Source organism: Macrobrachium nipponense, chromosome 36 (assembly GCF_015104395.2).
Source record: "Macrobrachium nipponense isolate FS-2020 chromosome 36, ASM1510439v2, whole genome shotgun sequence".
Classification (NCBI taxonomy): Eukaryota; Metazoa; Arthropoda; class Malacostraca; order Decapoda; family Palaemonidae; genus Macrobrachium; species Macrobrachium nipponense.
The window spans coordinates 50,908,600-50,926,048 of record NC_087220.1 but is presented as its reverse complement, the minus strand read 5'-3'; the positions used below and the strand labels follow the sequence as shown (position 1 = coordinate 50,926,048).

The window sequence follows — 17,449 nt, the reverse complement described above, 5'->3', positions numbered from 1 at the left end:
CTGACATTGAAAAGTACGTGTTATTTTATACCCGATCACTTTTATTTCATTTATGGAATTTATTTATCTCTACTCTTTTATTGTCATTTATTCTTCCCTTCGATTATCCTGTCATTTCGAAGTGTTTATCTTACTCTTTTAGTGTGTAAGTCAAACCCTCTCTCTCTCTCTCTCTCTCTCAATTTATTTTCCGATTTAATAATCAAAAGTTGAATGATGTAATTCTTAAATTCTTAAATATTCTTAAAAATACAAATAAAATAAACAAACATCCTATTAAAAAACGCACACACAAACAGACAAACACGTGCCTACTATTTCATAATCAGCGATTAAATGATCAAGAAATTCTTTTAAAAAAATTCTTTAAAAAAAATCTTTCAAAAAACAAACATCCTTTTTTTCAAACACACACACACTTGCCCACTATTTCCAAAACATCAGTCGCTTCGTCCACCAATGTCTTCTCCACACGATCAAACCATATGAAATTACTAATTCAGCATTCCGTCTAAGCCATAATTAGTCCATTTAGTGTAAACGACAATTATTTATAATTCTTGTTTCAGAAGACGGGGAAATGGAGTCAGCTTTATAGATAAAAATGAAATTGACCAATGAAAGGCAAAATATTCATGTATCTTATTCGAAATTTTCGTTTTTGATATACTGATCACTTTAACTGCATCATTTTTATATAATAATAATAATAATAATAATAATAATAATAATAATAATAATAATATAATAATAATAATATACCAGAAAAGAATTTTATTTATAAAAAGAAATGGCATTAATTAATCAGAGACTATTTTTGTAATTTATTAAAAACGTGGACTAAGTTTCCGACTATTTTCATAATTTATCAAAAATTTGGCATTAGTTCAACAGATAGTCTTGATTTATGGAAGATTTGGCATTAGTTTATTACGTGGTCTTTTTACTTTATCGAAGATTAGCATTAGATTTATCGAATAAAGTATTTTTCATAATTTAAGATTTGGCATTAGCTTATCAGATGAAAACTTTTCGACTTTTCATAATTGATCAAATATTTGGCGTTAGTTTATCAGATAAAGACACGAATTTTATTCATCAGCGAAAGATTGGCACAGAGTAATAAAATTCAAAAGTGATTAGACAGAACTTGAGCTAGAAAGAAACTGCAGAAACTAAACCCAAATCACACATTTATGCTTTATTAATTATTATTATTATTATTATTATTATTATTATTATTATTATTATTATTATTATTATTATTATTATTATTATTATTTTTTTTTTTTTTTTTTTTTTTTTTTTTTTTTTTTTTTGCTGCTATCACAGTCCTCCAATTCGACTGGGTGGTAGTTTATAGTGTGGGGTTCCGGGTTGCATCCTGCCTCTTAGGAGTCCATCACTTTTCTTACTATGTGTGCCGTTTCTAGGATCACACTCTTCGGCTGAAGTAGCTCCAGGTCTCATGCAGAAGAGTGTGATCCTAGAAACGGCACACATAGTAAGAAAAGTGTGGACTCCTAAGGAGGCAGGATGCAACCGGAACCCCACACTATAAATACCACCAGTCGAATTGGAGGACTGTGATAGAGCAAAAAAAAAAAAAAAAAAAAAAAAAAAAAAAAAAAAAAAAAAAAAAAAAAAGAAAAAAAAAAAAAAAAAAAAAAAAAAAAAAATAATAATAATAATAATAATAATATAATAATAATAATAATAATAATAATAATAATAATAATAATTAATAAAGCATAAATGTGTGTATTTGGGTTTTAGTTTCTGCAGTTTCTTTCTAGCTCAAGTTCTGTCTAATCACTTTTGAATTTTATTACTCTGTGCCAATCTTTCGCTGATGAATAAAATTCGTGTCTTTATCTGATAAACTAACGCCAAATATTTGATCAATTATAAAAAGTCGAAAAGTTTTCATCTGATAAGCTAATGCCAAAATCTTAAATTATGAAAAATACTTTATTCGATAATCTAATGCTAAATCTTCGATAAAGTAAAAAGACCACGTAATAAACTAATGCCAAATCTTCCATAAATAAAAAAAGACTATCTGATGAACTAATGCCAAATTTTTGATAAATTATGAAAATAGTCGGAAACTTAGTCCACGTTTTTAATAAATTACAAAAATAGTCTATCTGATTAATTAATGCCACATTTTTATAAATAAAATTCTTTTCTGGTAAACTAATACCAAATCTTTGATAAATTATAAAAATATTTCTAATAAACTAAAGCCAAATGTTTTATAACGTATAAAAAATTCTGATAAACTAACGCAAAACTTTTGGTAATTTATAACAACATTTATCTGATACACTAATGCTAAATTTTTCATAAATTATAAAAAAGCCTATCTGATAAACTGATGGCAAATCCTTGACAAATCATTAAAAAACCTTCATCGGATAATCTAATGCCAAATCTTTGATATATTATAAAAATAAGTCTTGATCTGATAAACTCAAGGTAAATCTTCGATGAATATTATGTTAATTAAATCTTTGATTAATCATGTTCAATCATTAGCCATCAATACGAAACTAATACAGGCTATTCGAATTATCGGTTCGCAATATATTGAAAAAAAAAATTAAAAATAAAACAGAACCCATAAATGAAACTCAAGCGTGGAATATCAAGTGAACAGTGAGTGACCTTGGGCCATATTACGTCGGCAGGGACTAAATGATCGAACTTTGCTTTCTCCAAAACGAGAACTTGCGCGTTAAGAATCCACCGTTATATCAATAAATTGAGTTATTCGTAAAAGTAGAAAAAAAAAGACTGTTTTAACTTTTACAGACAATACAGCTTATTGGTATAATTGTGGGTTTTTGTTATACAACAATCACGACACTGAATTTCGTTTTTATCATACGAGAACTTCTTAATAAGTGTAAGTGGTTGACAATATTACCGCTTGAAAACTGGTAATGTTAAACCTGAGAAGTTGCATATATGAAACAGAAACATTGTAATGTTTAAACTAACAATATTCAACAATACAATTGGCAAATATTGATGTCAAAATCTAGCAATGATGGACAGAAAAAAAAAATGACAAGGTTCTACCATGTAACAAGGTATTATTATCATATCAAAAAGCACAATTACCGGAAAATTGTTTAAGGGGACCTTAATTTTTATCTAGTGAAAGTGAAAGCGGGCTAAGGCCACCTATTTTTATCAAATTATCTTAACTTTATTTTAAAGGACGCTTTTATTGTGTCCCTTTTCTAGTTTTTTTTTTTAAATTCAGAAATGTATCTTATCTGATCTAGTTTATAGAGGCATTCCAAAGGAACGCTTTCAAACTCATGCCAGCGGTACAAACAAATCATTCAATTAGATGTAAAAGCTTTCAAAAAAACTCAGTAAAAACGAAACAAAAACCATAAATGAAATTCAAACACATTCGCATCCAACGGAGAGGTTTTAACAAAGCGTCAACCAAAATCAACCACAAATAAAAATTAACAATAATAATATTAATAAGATCTGACGACCAGGTGTCTCCCTCGCAAAGAATTTCCTCTATGGCCGGGTTTATCTTTCGCGAACAAGATGAATTCCTCTTTGGCAGGGTTCATCTTTCGCGATCAAGATGAACTCTTTGGCAGGGTTCAACTTTCGCGATCAAGATGAACTCCTCTTTTGTCGGGTTTATCTTTCGCGATCAAGATGTACCCCTCTTTGGCAGGATTTATCTTTCACGTCAAGATGAACTCCTCTTTGGAAGGATTTATCTTTCGCGATCAAGATAAACTCTTTGGCAGGATTTAACTTTCGCGACCAAGATGATAATATAATAATATTCCACCGGAGGAAATTCTTAGCGCCAAGGAATCTGTCGTGGATCTGTTTTGCCAAACAAAAAAACACTCTACAATAATCTCTCTTTCTTTTTCTTATATCTATCGTGGTCTTTATTACCATCTGTGAAACGATGCTCTGTCCGCCCTCTTATAATATCTGTGTTTCTTTTTCCTTCTTCTGTGACTGCTACATGACCTGTTAGGTGCGACAGCGAATGAACTGTTAAATCACGGACCTGGACCTGCACCTTGTGACCTTATACATGACTAAGGCGACGGGTGATAGGTATGGAGGTGATGGTCTCTCTCTCTCTCTCTCTCTCTCTCTCTCTCTCTCTCTCTCTCTCTCTCTCTCTCTCTCTCGTTCGTCCTACTCATAACTATTGCAACATTTTCAAACCTTTTTTATTTCTAGATTATAATGAATTCATACCTTCACCTATAAAAAAATAACAATTATTTTATATATGAAAACGGAAAAATTTGCAAGTTGAAGTACATTAAACTACATGCAATGCACAAAAGAAAATATGTTCAGAAATCAAGGATTGCTAAATTCATAACATATATACGTCAGATATATAGATTTTCCATTTAAAATTTATATATATATATATATATATATATATATCTATATATATATATATATATACCACCACGAGATATGTTCAGAAATTAAGGACTGAGAAATTCATAACTTTATATACGTCAGATATGTGGATTTTTCATCAATAAAATTATATATATATATATTTCTATATATATATATATATATATATATATATATATATATATATATATATATATATATATAATATATAATATATAAGGATTTTCGTACCAAATCCTAATTAAATTCACAACATGAAAACTCAATCTGGAATTGTATCATGCAACAGAAAATGAGAGAGAGAGAGAGAAACCTTAAAATACAGGGCTTGAAAATTCGTAGAATGATTATGACCTCGCGTGACTTTTTGACCCAACCAAACGACCCAGTGTCTTGCACGCTACGAGAGCGATCCCTACAGAATAACAACGAAACAAGCAAATTAACACGAAACAATCACAAGAACGCTATAACACTACCCTGATAGCACGAAGTCAATAAGGATTCCAGTCTGAACAAAGAACAAAATAATAATCATATTGACGTCTTTCAAATCAACAGGACGTGATTTTACCAAAACCAATAAATGGAAAAAAAAAAGTTTACGTGATTTTACCAAAACCAATAAATGGGGAAAAAAAAAACTTTTAACCCAGAGGTGTTGAGGAGACCACCAGCTCCTGCTGTTCTCCTGGCTTCGATCAATGATTACGTGGAGAGAGAGAGAGAGAGAGAGAGAGATTTTGTTCTTCTGCCGTATCATTGCCACAATAGCCCAGCTATATCAGGCCTCATTCCAAATGAAAAAAGGAGGGGGGTGGGGAGACAGGGCGCCCCCTTGTTTGTCAAAAGAAACGATACGAAAGAGAGAGAGAGAGAGAGAGAGAGAGAGAGAGAGAGAGAGAGAGAGAGAGAGAGTGTTATTCCAGATACCGTGAATGGCCATCCTCCCCAAGAAGAATAGTTAGTGTGTGTGTCTGTGTCTGTGTATGTGTGTGTGTGTGTGTGTATTGGGGGATTTCGTGGGGGGAGGGGGTTATTTTATCGAAGTCTGCCGTTTACACTGAAGGGGCGGGCAAGGCCACAGCTGCCAAAAGGCTGTTAGGGGAAACGAATTGAGACGAGGTGGACTTTTTTTTTTTTTTTTTTTTACTTGGAAAAATAAGAATCGGTTGCTAAATATAATCTGACCAAGATCCAACGTGATGTTACGATATATAACTTGATGTCACGAATCTATAACTATCTAACTTTCATTCATACATTCATTTATTCATTTTCTATTTTCTAATGTTCGCAGATTCTCACGAAGCATTTATGGCGGCGACTATTTATGCAAAGGCTTTGTATGGAGTTGTTTACATTTGATGTGGAATTGAATTAAATACAGAATTGAGGCCAAATGAGGTCATTCAGCGCTGAAACGGAAATTGACAGTAAATGGTTTTAAATGTGTGACAGTAGGAAAGCCTCAGAGGAGTTGCACTATAAGTCAACTGTTGGGAGAGGGTGGAAAGTAACATGGAAGAAGGAGTATATCACAGGAGGTACCGTAAAACGAACGAAAGGGGTTAAAGCTTGGGGCCGAAGGGATGCTACAAAGAACCTTAAGTAACGCTTACAGTGCACCGCATAAGGTACATTTGATGTGGAGAATAATTAGATGATTCCCAACAAAAAATAAAGTTACAAATCAACACAGCCATAGATAAAAAAAAAAAGTCAACATTCCCTTTATTCCTGGAAACTTCTCGTGTGCTGGCCTTAATGGGCGATAGATTCCAGTTCCCATCAATAATTTAACACAAATCCGGAAGGAATATATTCATAAATCCATACTGATTCAAATGCGAACAGCTTTTTACTGTGATGCCTCTCATATTCCACACTGGGACGTTGGCCTTCATTAAATCTATTTTATGGATCTTAAGTGTTAAATACACAAGGTAGTAATGCTCGAGAAAGATATTACACAGGAGAATAGTATTTAACACACCAGGATATAATACTCAAGAAAAGTATTACACAGAAAAAAAAAAACATTAAAACGCAAAGACGTAAAACTCAAGGAAAATATTACGCAGGAAAGGGGTATTAAAAACACTGATATATTACTCAAGAAAAGTATTAAAACACTATGAGATAATACTCAAGAAAAGTATTAAAACATAAGGATGGAATACTTAAGAAAAGTATTACAATGAAGGAAAGCATAAAAAATATTTGGATACAATATTAAGGGAAAGTATTACAAGACACGAAAAGCATCAAGCACACCAAGATGTGATACTAGATCAAAAGTATTACACACAAAAGGACGTACCCAGCACCACGAACAGGGTGAGTGACCCCACGTCCAAGAGGACTATAAGAATGCCCTATTCTTGGCCGGGCAAGACACCCCCAACCCCGCCTCCCAAACTCTTGGGGACAGTCCTAAATCATTGGCACCACCTTTAGGGCCAACTGTAGTAGTACCCTAATGAGATATCCCAGTCATGATGAAGAGGGACTGCTCTGTTACGAGGTCACCTATCGGCCGAGGATTATGAAAGGTTGAGATGCCCTAATATGACCTTGAGACGCCCCAAAATAACCTTGCTCTGATTCTCTCTCTCTCCCTACCTACCTACCTACCTAACCCCTGCCCTCCCCCTCCTTCTCCTTATAGACGACCAACCCCCTTTGGGGACTGTCCTGATAAAAATTAAGCCCTTAACAGCATCAATATCGCCGTTGCTGTCCTTAATATCATCACTATAGCAGCTAGACCTCCCTAACTAGGAAAGGGGTGGGGGGGACCTCATAATAGTGAACACTGTCATTACTTACTGAGGCAATCTCATAAACCCTTCATTACCCGGCGCCTAGCGAGTTAGTATCAAGCGTTGTCACTTTGGATGGAGGTTACCGATAGAAGTTAGTAAACAGAGATTCTTCAATTAACCATTCGTCATCATTTTTCGCTTACTCGGGGAGTAAGCCTGCAAACTACTTTTGTTGTTTTGCTAATTGTTGGCAGGGTAGGAAAGGACTATGGATGAGCCTGAAAAGGTCTGAAAAGGATGTTACGCGTTGAGTTAAAGATACATGAATTTTAGGATGGGATATTGATGACTTAATTATTAGTGAAAATGTAAAAAAGAGTAAATAATGTGCTTGCTGAACAGTACAGAAAAACTATTTCTAATAAAAATGTAGGATATTTATTTTAATTTTTGTTGGTGAAACTAGGCTCTATTTGACCCTAGATTTTACCATGTTTTAATTTACGTTAAGTGAAGAATGTGATGTTTATAACTTATGCGCGAGGGGAAAACCTTGCACGTGTCCCACATAAGCTGGAGGTCGGATCACGCCTTGCTTGTGACTGAATGAATAAATGCCTAAGTTCTAAGGTATTACGTTGCTTCCCTCTTCAGACTGAAGAACCTTAACGTCACTCCATCTATTTCTGTTGCAAATGAAAATATTCTGGAATTTCCTCCTGAGACCTATTCCCAAATTGCACAAACAATATTCCATAAAAAGTCACTGGAAAACTAACAATCTACATTTCCGGAAAATGATGAGAACAGTATGTATCCTTCGCAGCTCCAGAACGACTGCAAAGTTCATAATCTATACAAGACGTATTTGATTGACTCATTCCGTTTCTATTTCAGCTGTCAGTAAGGGGCGTCGCAACTTTTATATGCTATTGGTGACGAAGGTTGTTCAGTATTCTTGTTCCGATTGAATCTTTCTAAAAAAAATACATAAGGGGCATGTCAAATTAGATACAAAACATGTAGACACGAACAATTGAAAGGAGAGAGCCTAAATATGATTAGCAAGTTCCTATCTCAACCCAAAAATTCTTGTAAAGACGATAATTACCATCATCAACCCGAGCAGAAGAGAGAACCTGGAAGCAACCACGGCCCAAGTATCCATTTACAAAGTCTTACAATTATTTTCAGTTTAATAAAACGGCCACTTACGTATTTAAGCAATGAAGTCAACATTTGATTTCCTGCGTAAAATGGAAGGGCTTACACCACTCAACCTCACTGAAAGCTGATACCGCCAGCGAAATGAATGAGACTATTTTTGCCACGACATTTCCGTGACCTCACTCAAACTTGGGTCAAACAAGGTCAAGATGGAATCACAAACCGGTTCGAATGAGTGCGACTACATCCATCTTCAGTTTAGCCTCTTAGAAGTTTTAACTCTTAGAATTAAGAGAGAGAGAGAGAGAGAGAGAGAGAGAGAGAGAGTTCCTATTTGTAAAACTTTACACTTATCCAAGTTAAAAGGCATTTATCTTAATCACAATTTGTTTGTGTGTGCGAGAGAGAGAGAGAGAGAGAGAGAGAGAGAGAGAGAGAGAGAGAGAGAGAGAGAGAGCACAGCTAATCCATAAGATGACCTCATGACCTTGTACTACGAGAGGCCTTGAAATCAGACGCATTGCGTTTGGCTTTTGTCTAACCTACTACACCATCACGAAGGAGATTATACAAAGTCAGTCAACCAGCCAGTCTCTCTCTCTCTCTCTCTCTCTCTCTCTCTCTCTCTCTCTCTCTCTCTCTCTCCATAACACAACCAAATTTATGATTTATCATAAACTCCCATATATACCAACAAAGAAGGATTTATAGTACATATCACAATAAACATCTAAATAAATAAATGCATATATTTAGATCCACACTCAACAACAAGAGAAAAAAAAAGGGGGGCGGTTGGGGGAGAGGGGGTCAATCACCTCTAACCCACTTCGCAAATCACGCAAGGGCCCAGGACAAACAAAAGAATCACGAACTCCAAATCTCCCAGCACTGTGAAATCGTGACGCCGTTGTGTCAAGGCGGTTTTATGGAACGCCAGGCCCTGAAGGACATTTAAATATTTTTGAAGGACACCGGGTCGTTGGGGGATGAACAGGGTGACATGGATTGCGAATTGTTCGAGAAGGTGGAAAGTCTAACGGAAGAAAGAGAATATGAACGGAGGTACAGCAAAAGGAAAATGAAAAGGGTTGCAGCTATGGGCCGAAGGGACGCTGCAAAGAACCTTACGTAATGCCTACAGTGCACCAATTGAAGTGCACTGACGGCACTACCCTCCTACGGGGGGAGGAATCCCTTTAAAGGATTCATTCTGAATCCGGATTTAGTGACAAATTTATCAGCTAACTGGAAAATCGTCCCAATAAAATGTAAGGTAAAATAATAACGAATTTGGGAATCAATCCGTTTTGTTGTAATCCGCTTTGCGAAGACTCCTAGCGAGGATAGCTGCGTAAATCCCGGTGCAAGAGTATTACTTAGCATGAGGAATACCGTTGCTGGCAATAGAGGTGCTGCTGTAATAATAATAATAATAATAATAATAATAATAATAATAATAATAATAATAATAATAATAATAATAATAATAATAATAATAATAATAATAATAATAATTAATAAATAAATAAATAAATAAAAAGCAAGCAATTTCTTTCACTCGAACATATAAACATTATCGTAAAATCTAGTTTTTAATAATAAAGATGGAAAAACCAGGAAATAATTAGCGGTGCTCCCGTGATATTGGTGTAAATGGACCCTTTTTTTTATGGAGGGATAATCAATAAAACCTCTTCCGATGGTTTCCCAGGAAAATCAAATAAACTGGGCATTGTCTTTTCAGGTGCTGATCATTGAGAAATTCTGCTAAGCAATGCACGTTCTCCTTTATACAATAACCATGTGTTTGTGAATTATCAGGAATATCTTTCGGAAAGCTTTTGTATACATACATACATACATACATATAACCGAATCACTTAGATATAGAACGCTATGAATATATAAATGAAGGCAAAGGCCACGAAGGCGTGGTTGCTATAGTAGATTCCCATCACCCGTGCATCTAATGTCTAGGCCAGTCCCTTACGACGCTTCTGATTGGCTGTCGATAAGCCAATGGCAGGGCTGGATACTTTCTCGAGAGTTCACATAGGCAGGATGTATGTTCCACCGCTCCTGACTGATTCATCTTTCAGGAGAGGTGGAACATACATCCTGCCTCTGTGAGCTCTCTTGAGAGACAATTTCCAGCCCTCACGGTTGATGTGAATCTACTATAGGCCTTTCGATACACGGTCCTTTGCTAGAAAAAGACCGTGTATCCCTTCGTGGCATTTGCCTTTATTTATACATACATATATACACAATTCAAGGATGAACGTTTCAGTAACTGTTCTTGCCTTTCTCCATCTCTACACACACACACTCTTTTATATATATATTTATATATTTATATTTATATATAATATATATTAGATATATATATATATATAATATATTATTATATATATATATATATCTATATATATATTCTATATATATCTATAGATATCTATTAATATATTATATATTATAAATATTATGTGTATATAATATATATTCTTATTATTATATAATATTATATCTTATATATCTATATATCATATAATATATCGTTATTATATATATTATATATTAATATAGCTAATTATATATATTATATTAATTATATTGTATTATAATATATCTCATATTTAGAAGAGGTTCCATCGCCTGGCCCGGACGAGTGGTTTCCACGCTCGGCTGCCAATCCGGTGGTCGGAAGTTCGGAACCCGGCTCGGCCAATGCGGAATCAGAGGAATTTATTTCTGATGATAGAAATTAATTTCTCGATATAGTGTGGTTCGGATCCCACAATAAGCTGTAGGTCCCGTTGCTGGGTGACCAATTGGTTCCTAGCCACGTACAAAAATATCTAATCCTTCGGGCCAGCCCTAGGAGAGCTGTTCATCAGCTCAGTGCTCTGGTTAAACTAAGATAGACTTAACTTTATTATATTAAAGAAAAAAAAATGAACCAAAATTACACGTAGCCAGAAATTCCAAAAGTAAGAAGAAGAAAAATATCCCAACTTGAAATCTGAGGAAGATGGTTCCAAGAGGGCAAAGAGGAAGGCAAACACTGGTCGGCCTCTTTCCTCCTTATTAGACGATCTGGAGACACTGCGGGAGAGGTGCAAATACACAAGACTTCGGACGACTTTCCAACGAGAGAGAGAGAGAGAGAGAGAGAGAGAGAGAGAGAGAGAGAGCCGTGCGTGGGAGGGTATCTGCGCCACAGTCCTCTCTGGATTGCATGGGGGAGGGATTCTTAGTGAGGGGGGATGGGCGTTTTGGGACCGGATTGGAAGAGGTAGGGGACAGCTGGAAACCTCCAGCAGTCCTGGAAAATGGGTCGGAGGCTTCCAGGCCGGCTGGAGGGGTGTTGTGACGGTCTGGAAGGCGCGGTGTCAACCGAGTTGAAGGCGTCCTTGGAAACAGAGGAAGTGAATGTCCTGGAAGGGTTGGTAACACTTTCAGAAGCAAAACTAAGTTCTGGAATAATAATCTTCCAGAGCTGGAGAGCGTCCTGGGGGGACAGATATTGGACCATTCCAGGTTCTCTCGAGATTGGACCATTCCAGGTTCTCTCGAGATCAGTGGAATGTCAGGTTGCAGTCAAAAGTACTTTTGTTCTGAACTTGTAGTCGACAAAAGCTTCGTTTCAAGACAGTTGTTTCCTTTATCAACTGAGTAGTAGTTTTGCGTTTTTCCTGTTATTTTTCCTTTGTAAATGGTATTGTTTCCCATTGGGATATATAAGAAGATATATAATATATATATATATCTATATATATATATATATATATATATATGTGCGTGTGTGTGTGTGTGTGTGTGTGTAATGTATGTCTGTCTGTATTCATAATGAATATATGTATGTAAGTACGTTTGAGGGTACTGCACAAATGGCCATAAGAGTGTGTGATTGTCTACTAAAATTACCTAACTACAAACGTTTTACGACACCAACCTAGATAGACAGAGTTTACACATTTAACACGAACATGGGAGAAACATTACATTGTTCCAAACTGCTGTGAAACTGAGAAGCAAGACAAATCACGGCTGGCATGCCCTAACTCTCAAGATTTTTTTTCTCTCGTGATTCAGGGGGTCAAGGCATTACGGAAAATCCTTAAAAATGAGAGAGAGAGAGAGAGAGAGAGAGAGAGAGAGAGAGAGAGAGAGAGAGAGAGAGAGAGAGAGAATAATCTGGGTTCTAATTTTCAGTTATTGAGCATTAAAAAGGGGTAATATATCCTGAGCAATAAGAACAATTATCTTTGCCCTATTCTCAGCTGAAAACAATTTTGACTTCAAAGAACTGGGTTATATTTTTCCATTGGCTGTATAACCAACCTTTCCCCCCTCTCGAGACCAAACAAAGCTGAACGCTAAAATGTACACAAAGCAAAAAAACAAAAATACAAAAACTAATACATATATAAACTTAAAAATGCAGGATGCAACGACCAAACACAGTAATCTTTTCAGAGGACACATCTGCAAATAATATCTACTCATCCGATAAAAAAAATGAAAAAATATGTTTGATAAAGCACTAGACAGCAAACACAAACTCTGGTCATGCCCCAGACATGCTTGCCTTAATCTGTGGGGTGGAGGTTTTCGTAAGTAGTTTTCCACAGGAACTAAAAGTAAAAAAAAAGTACCAGAGGTTTCATTAAGTAGAAAGAGGACGAGCAGCATTCTAACACTAAGGTCCTTGGTAACACTCATTGACAGGTAAGGGATCTAAAAAAAAATAATTAAAAATGGAGTCTCTTCATCAAAACAATTCAAATAAGTCAAATGTGAATTTGACACAAGGCTACAAATCTTCTGAAATATATAAAAAAAAGCTTTCATAATATAATACAATTGCTAGCAAACACCTACAATTAGATTCGGGAATTATCAATTAGCCATAATCATTTCACGTTTACAAGCAATTGACAAAAATGAGAAATCTACATCAATTAATCTAAAAATCAATTTAAAAACTCTGTGCATATCCATTCTCTCTGCTTCTGTCGTGTATCACTGTATTTCGAACAAAAGCTCTCTTATCACAAGAATGCATTGTCGGAGGAAAAAAATTTGATTCCGAAGACTGATAAAAGACTTTGTGAAATAATTTCCACAAGAAATCCTTTTGCTGTACACTGCTTCAGAAGGTATACGTTTATAACACAGTATCAATTACTAACGAAGTACACAAAACAATAATAAAATATATTATTACTTAAAAGACAAAAATGAGATGAAAATGATTAAGTATAACAAGATTCACTGAATGAAACCTTGGTCAAAAAACAACTTGTTTTCCTTAGGGCGCTGCAGCTGTGGTGGTGGTGGTGGTAGTAGGTAAGATTATTCCAGACAGGAAGGAGAGAGAGAGAGAGAGAGAGAGAGAGAGAGAGAGAGAGAGAGAGAGAGAGAGTGGATTAGGTGCCGCCGTGTCAGCTGTAATAGTAGGCAAGCTATTCCAGACATGCAAAATGAAGAGAGAGAGAGAGAGAGAGAGAGAGAGAGAGAGAGAGAGAGAGAGAGAGAGAGAGAGAGAATGTATTATGTTTCTCGTCAAACCAAAGGACTTCATTAAACTCAAGAGTAAAACTGAATACTAAAAAATGATAAGGTCTGTCTGCTTGCATTTCGGGATATCTTCTGTCTGAAGACAGTCATAAACCTTGGCATCGTTTTAGCTTTTGTCACAAGAGAAATATTCAGTAAATTGCCCTAGAATCTTCCGTTTGACAAGCCAAAGGTTTATTTAAGAATAAATCTTGCGTCCTCGACATATAATACGTTTTGTCAAATGTTCAATTACAGAGTAAAAACTGAGTTATTTGTAGGATCTCAGGTTAGGTAGCATTAGTTTTAAATAAAATAACATTGGAAAAACATGGCCTTAGCATGAAGATGAACAAAATAATGGTGATTCTTCATTTCAAGGCAAAAATCTGAGGAGTTTGAAGAAACGTCTAAAAATATGGTTATGCTAAAACTCAATGAAAATAGAAAAAAAAAAAAGCATGCTACTGGAGATAATCATATACACAAAAAGTATGAAGCTTATGACCTGAAATAAAATCTTTTTAAAACGTAGGTAGCTAACAACATTACCAAAAAAAAAAAATCAGTTATTTTATACATGTCAGTTTACTACAAGGAAAAGATAAAAATATTTACATATTACGAAAAATCTATATTACAAAAATTCCATGGCTAAGAAAAAGGTTCTAATTCTATTTCATTAAGAAACATTAAAACTATATTTCAGCTAATTATTACATACATCATAGAAGCATTCTTTGACTTTTAACTAAAAGGTAATATACACAAGGTTTATTTGACAAGTTAAGGGGTATAATTAGCTAAATACAAAGGAAGGTCGACATAGCTTTATAAAAGAGTGGAGACATATACTACGTCTCGTTACGAAGGCCAGTACATTGGCATATATATATATATATATATATATATATATATATATATTATATATATATATATATATATATATATATATATATATACACACTTTACATATATACAAATAATCATATATTATTATATATATATATATATATATATATGTAATATATATATATATATTATATATATAATATATATATATATATATACACAGACAAGACGAAGGTATGTTGCTGGCTGACTCTTTCGTCATGAATGAAAGCATACATTTGTCAAAAATGATCAAAATTCATTACCGAAACATTTCAAGGGTATCCTACAGATTTACGACAAGAATGACATACAGAAACATATTTAGGACGGATGGACATTACTTCATAACTTCAACTCAAAGCTTGATCTATTTAGAATATCTGTATCGTTAAGATATCTTGATGCAGTGACTGTTTGGGAGATCAATTCCTACTTTGATCTGTGATGGTAGATTTGAAAATTGCCTGTGGATATCAGTAATAAAATATTCCCTAAGGTATTCTAAGAATAAGCTCTGTATCTGACATTACAATTTATTCTCTATAAAACGTATAATGGAGTCCTCAGTAGTGTTAGAATTATTCTTAAGAGACCTTTACCTGAAAAAAATATTCAAAACTCTTTCATGGTCAAGAAACGGAATCCTTTAACCAGAATTTCCTAAATAAATTTTACTATTTTCACTAGAACTTATGGTGTTTGTCATTCATTTTAAATGTCTTAACTTCTCCACTTTCTGAAAAGGATCTTTGATAGTTTTTGCATATAGTGAAATCTTAAATATTCAGGAAAATCTCAAAAAGGAATAGCGTTCATTCCTGTCAGCTATCCTATATATATCTGACAATACACAAGTCTCTAAAATGCTTTCATATTCTTGCAGTTGAATCCGTCATCCTATTTTTTTCAAGCTTTCAAAATGCTAAGCTTGCACTAATACCTGGAGAGAATTTCCAAAGGCCTCCTTTTTTCTGATCTATCTGAAGCTTACTAAAACGTCAAGATTAACTTTCGTGTCTCTCTGGTGCTGGTAGGCTGCATATTTTAACATACGTCTTTCCTTATAAGCTTTAATAAAATTCTATTCAATGACAGGTGTTGCATACCTTATATCCATCAGGCAGAAGTTATTCTAACAAGCCACAAGACTCCAGACTGTCAAAAGCTTACTCAGAATCAACAAGAAGCTCTACAGATCTCCACTCTCAGCAGAAGCAAGCATGATACACATATCATCACGAGGACAGTCAATAGCAATCAACATCGTTATAGAAAACGGTGCTACAGCGTATAGAAAATGGTGCTCTGGGTGAGTTTAAGAGGGTAAGCAGCTTAGCTTGTAAAGGGTTAAAAATATTTTTTTTTTCCTTCTTCTTCGCCCCACTTACCAGAGGTCATCCTCATAGTCCGACGATGGCAAGCACGACCAGGGTAAACAAAAGCATAGGAATTATTATTATTAAAGCATAACTCATTCACCGGGGGTGAGGGGGGGAAGGGTAGTACACATGCATTTTTTCCATTGAAGTCAAGGGCAAAGTGTCTGCTCTGAAAAGAGGGTGGAATAAGTAAGACATTCTTCTTCCTCTTCTTCTTCTTTTTCTTCTTACTTTGGTGGCGTTGAGGTGTGAGAGGGGAAATCTGTGTGAATTCTTTTTTTTTTAGAAATTGCAAAGGAAATCAAAGCTATGCGCTACCTGTGATTTTTACGAAAAATGAATTCTGGTGTTAGCACACGAGAGGGAAATGGGATGTTGTTTAAAATGGGAAATGCAATTTAATAAAGCATTCTTTGCAAAATGCAATTCTTCAAAGGAAACAAAAGTGTTTCAGGGAAACAGTTAATCTAGAAACCATTTAATAGGTAAAACTTTTGCAATTATTAGAAGAAAATCGACAGAAAATATGAAGGGGGAAATCACATACCCCTGATATGTGAGGGTTACGGATTTGCCAAGGAAATGACTGAAGCTTTACGAATATAATTCCTTTTGGAAGTTAAAAAAATGAAACGAGAGCTTCAGGTAAAAAGTTGAAGGGGTGGGCTGGGGTGTGGGGGGGAGGGGGGATAGAAGGGGGAGGAGGATATACAAAATCTTTTTAATCCCCCCCCATACAAAATCTTTTTTAAGAAAAGAATGCTAGCTATTATCTACATAAAACTATATATATTGCTAACAATCTTTACTCATCTGTGAAAGAAAGTAATTTTTAAGAAAAAAACAAATAACAAAAAACGTTCTAATAGTGCGAATATAAAAAGTCTACGTTTAATTCCACCTTTTCCTGAGAACAAACAAAGTTTCTGAATTACGATTTTTTTTTTCTACAGAAGCAACAAATAATACACAAAACAGCTACACCAAATACACGTCCATTACTGTACACAGAAATCTGGCTTGGCATACTGTTACACTAACTATAGACAACTCAATTTTAGTTTTGGTGCGTGTAGTGTGTATATTTTTCATAGACATTAACATTCATTCGACTATTAATACCAAAACATACCCCAAAATATAAAGGAATGTTTAAGATGTAAAAATGTATTATAGAAAATAAAATTATAAGAAATAATAAAATGTTAATTGGAAATATAAATTACTGTATAAATG

General features: G+C 34.6%; 1 protein-coding gene across 4 annotated transcripts in view; it reads right to left on the bottom strand.

Moving 5' to 3' along the window:
- The window catches only part of LOC135203640 (proline dehydrogenase 1, mitochondrial-like), a 104,860-nt gene that overhangs the window by 26,369 nt on the left and 61,042 nt on the right, over positions 1-17,449 (bottom strand). For 2 of the 4 annotated variants that reach the window (XM_064233478.1, XM_064233481.1), the window contains exon 3: positions 3,949-4,026. The exons of 1 other annotated variant lie outside the window; for it this stretch is intronic. In XM_064233478.1, the coding sequence (XP_064089548.1) occupies positions 3,949-4,026 (78 nt within the window). Of the gene's footprint in view, positions 1-3,948; positions 4,027-16,222; positions 16,262-17,449 lie in introns of all 4 variants that reach the window. One more of the 4 variants, XM_064233479.1, reaches the window with a different exon arrangement.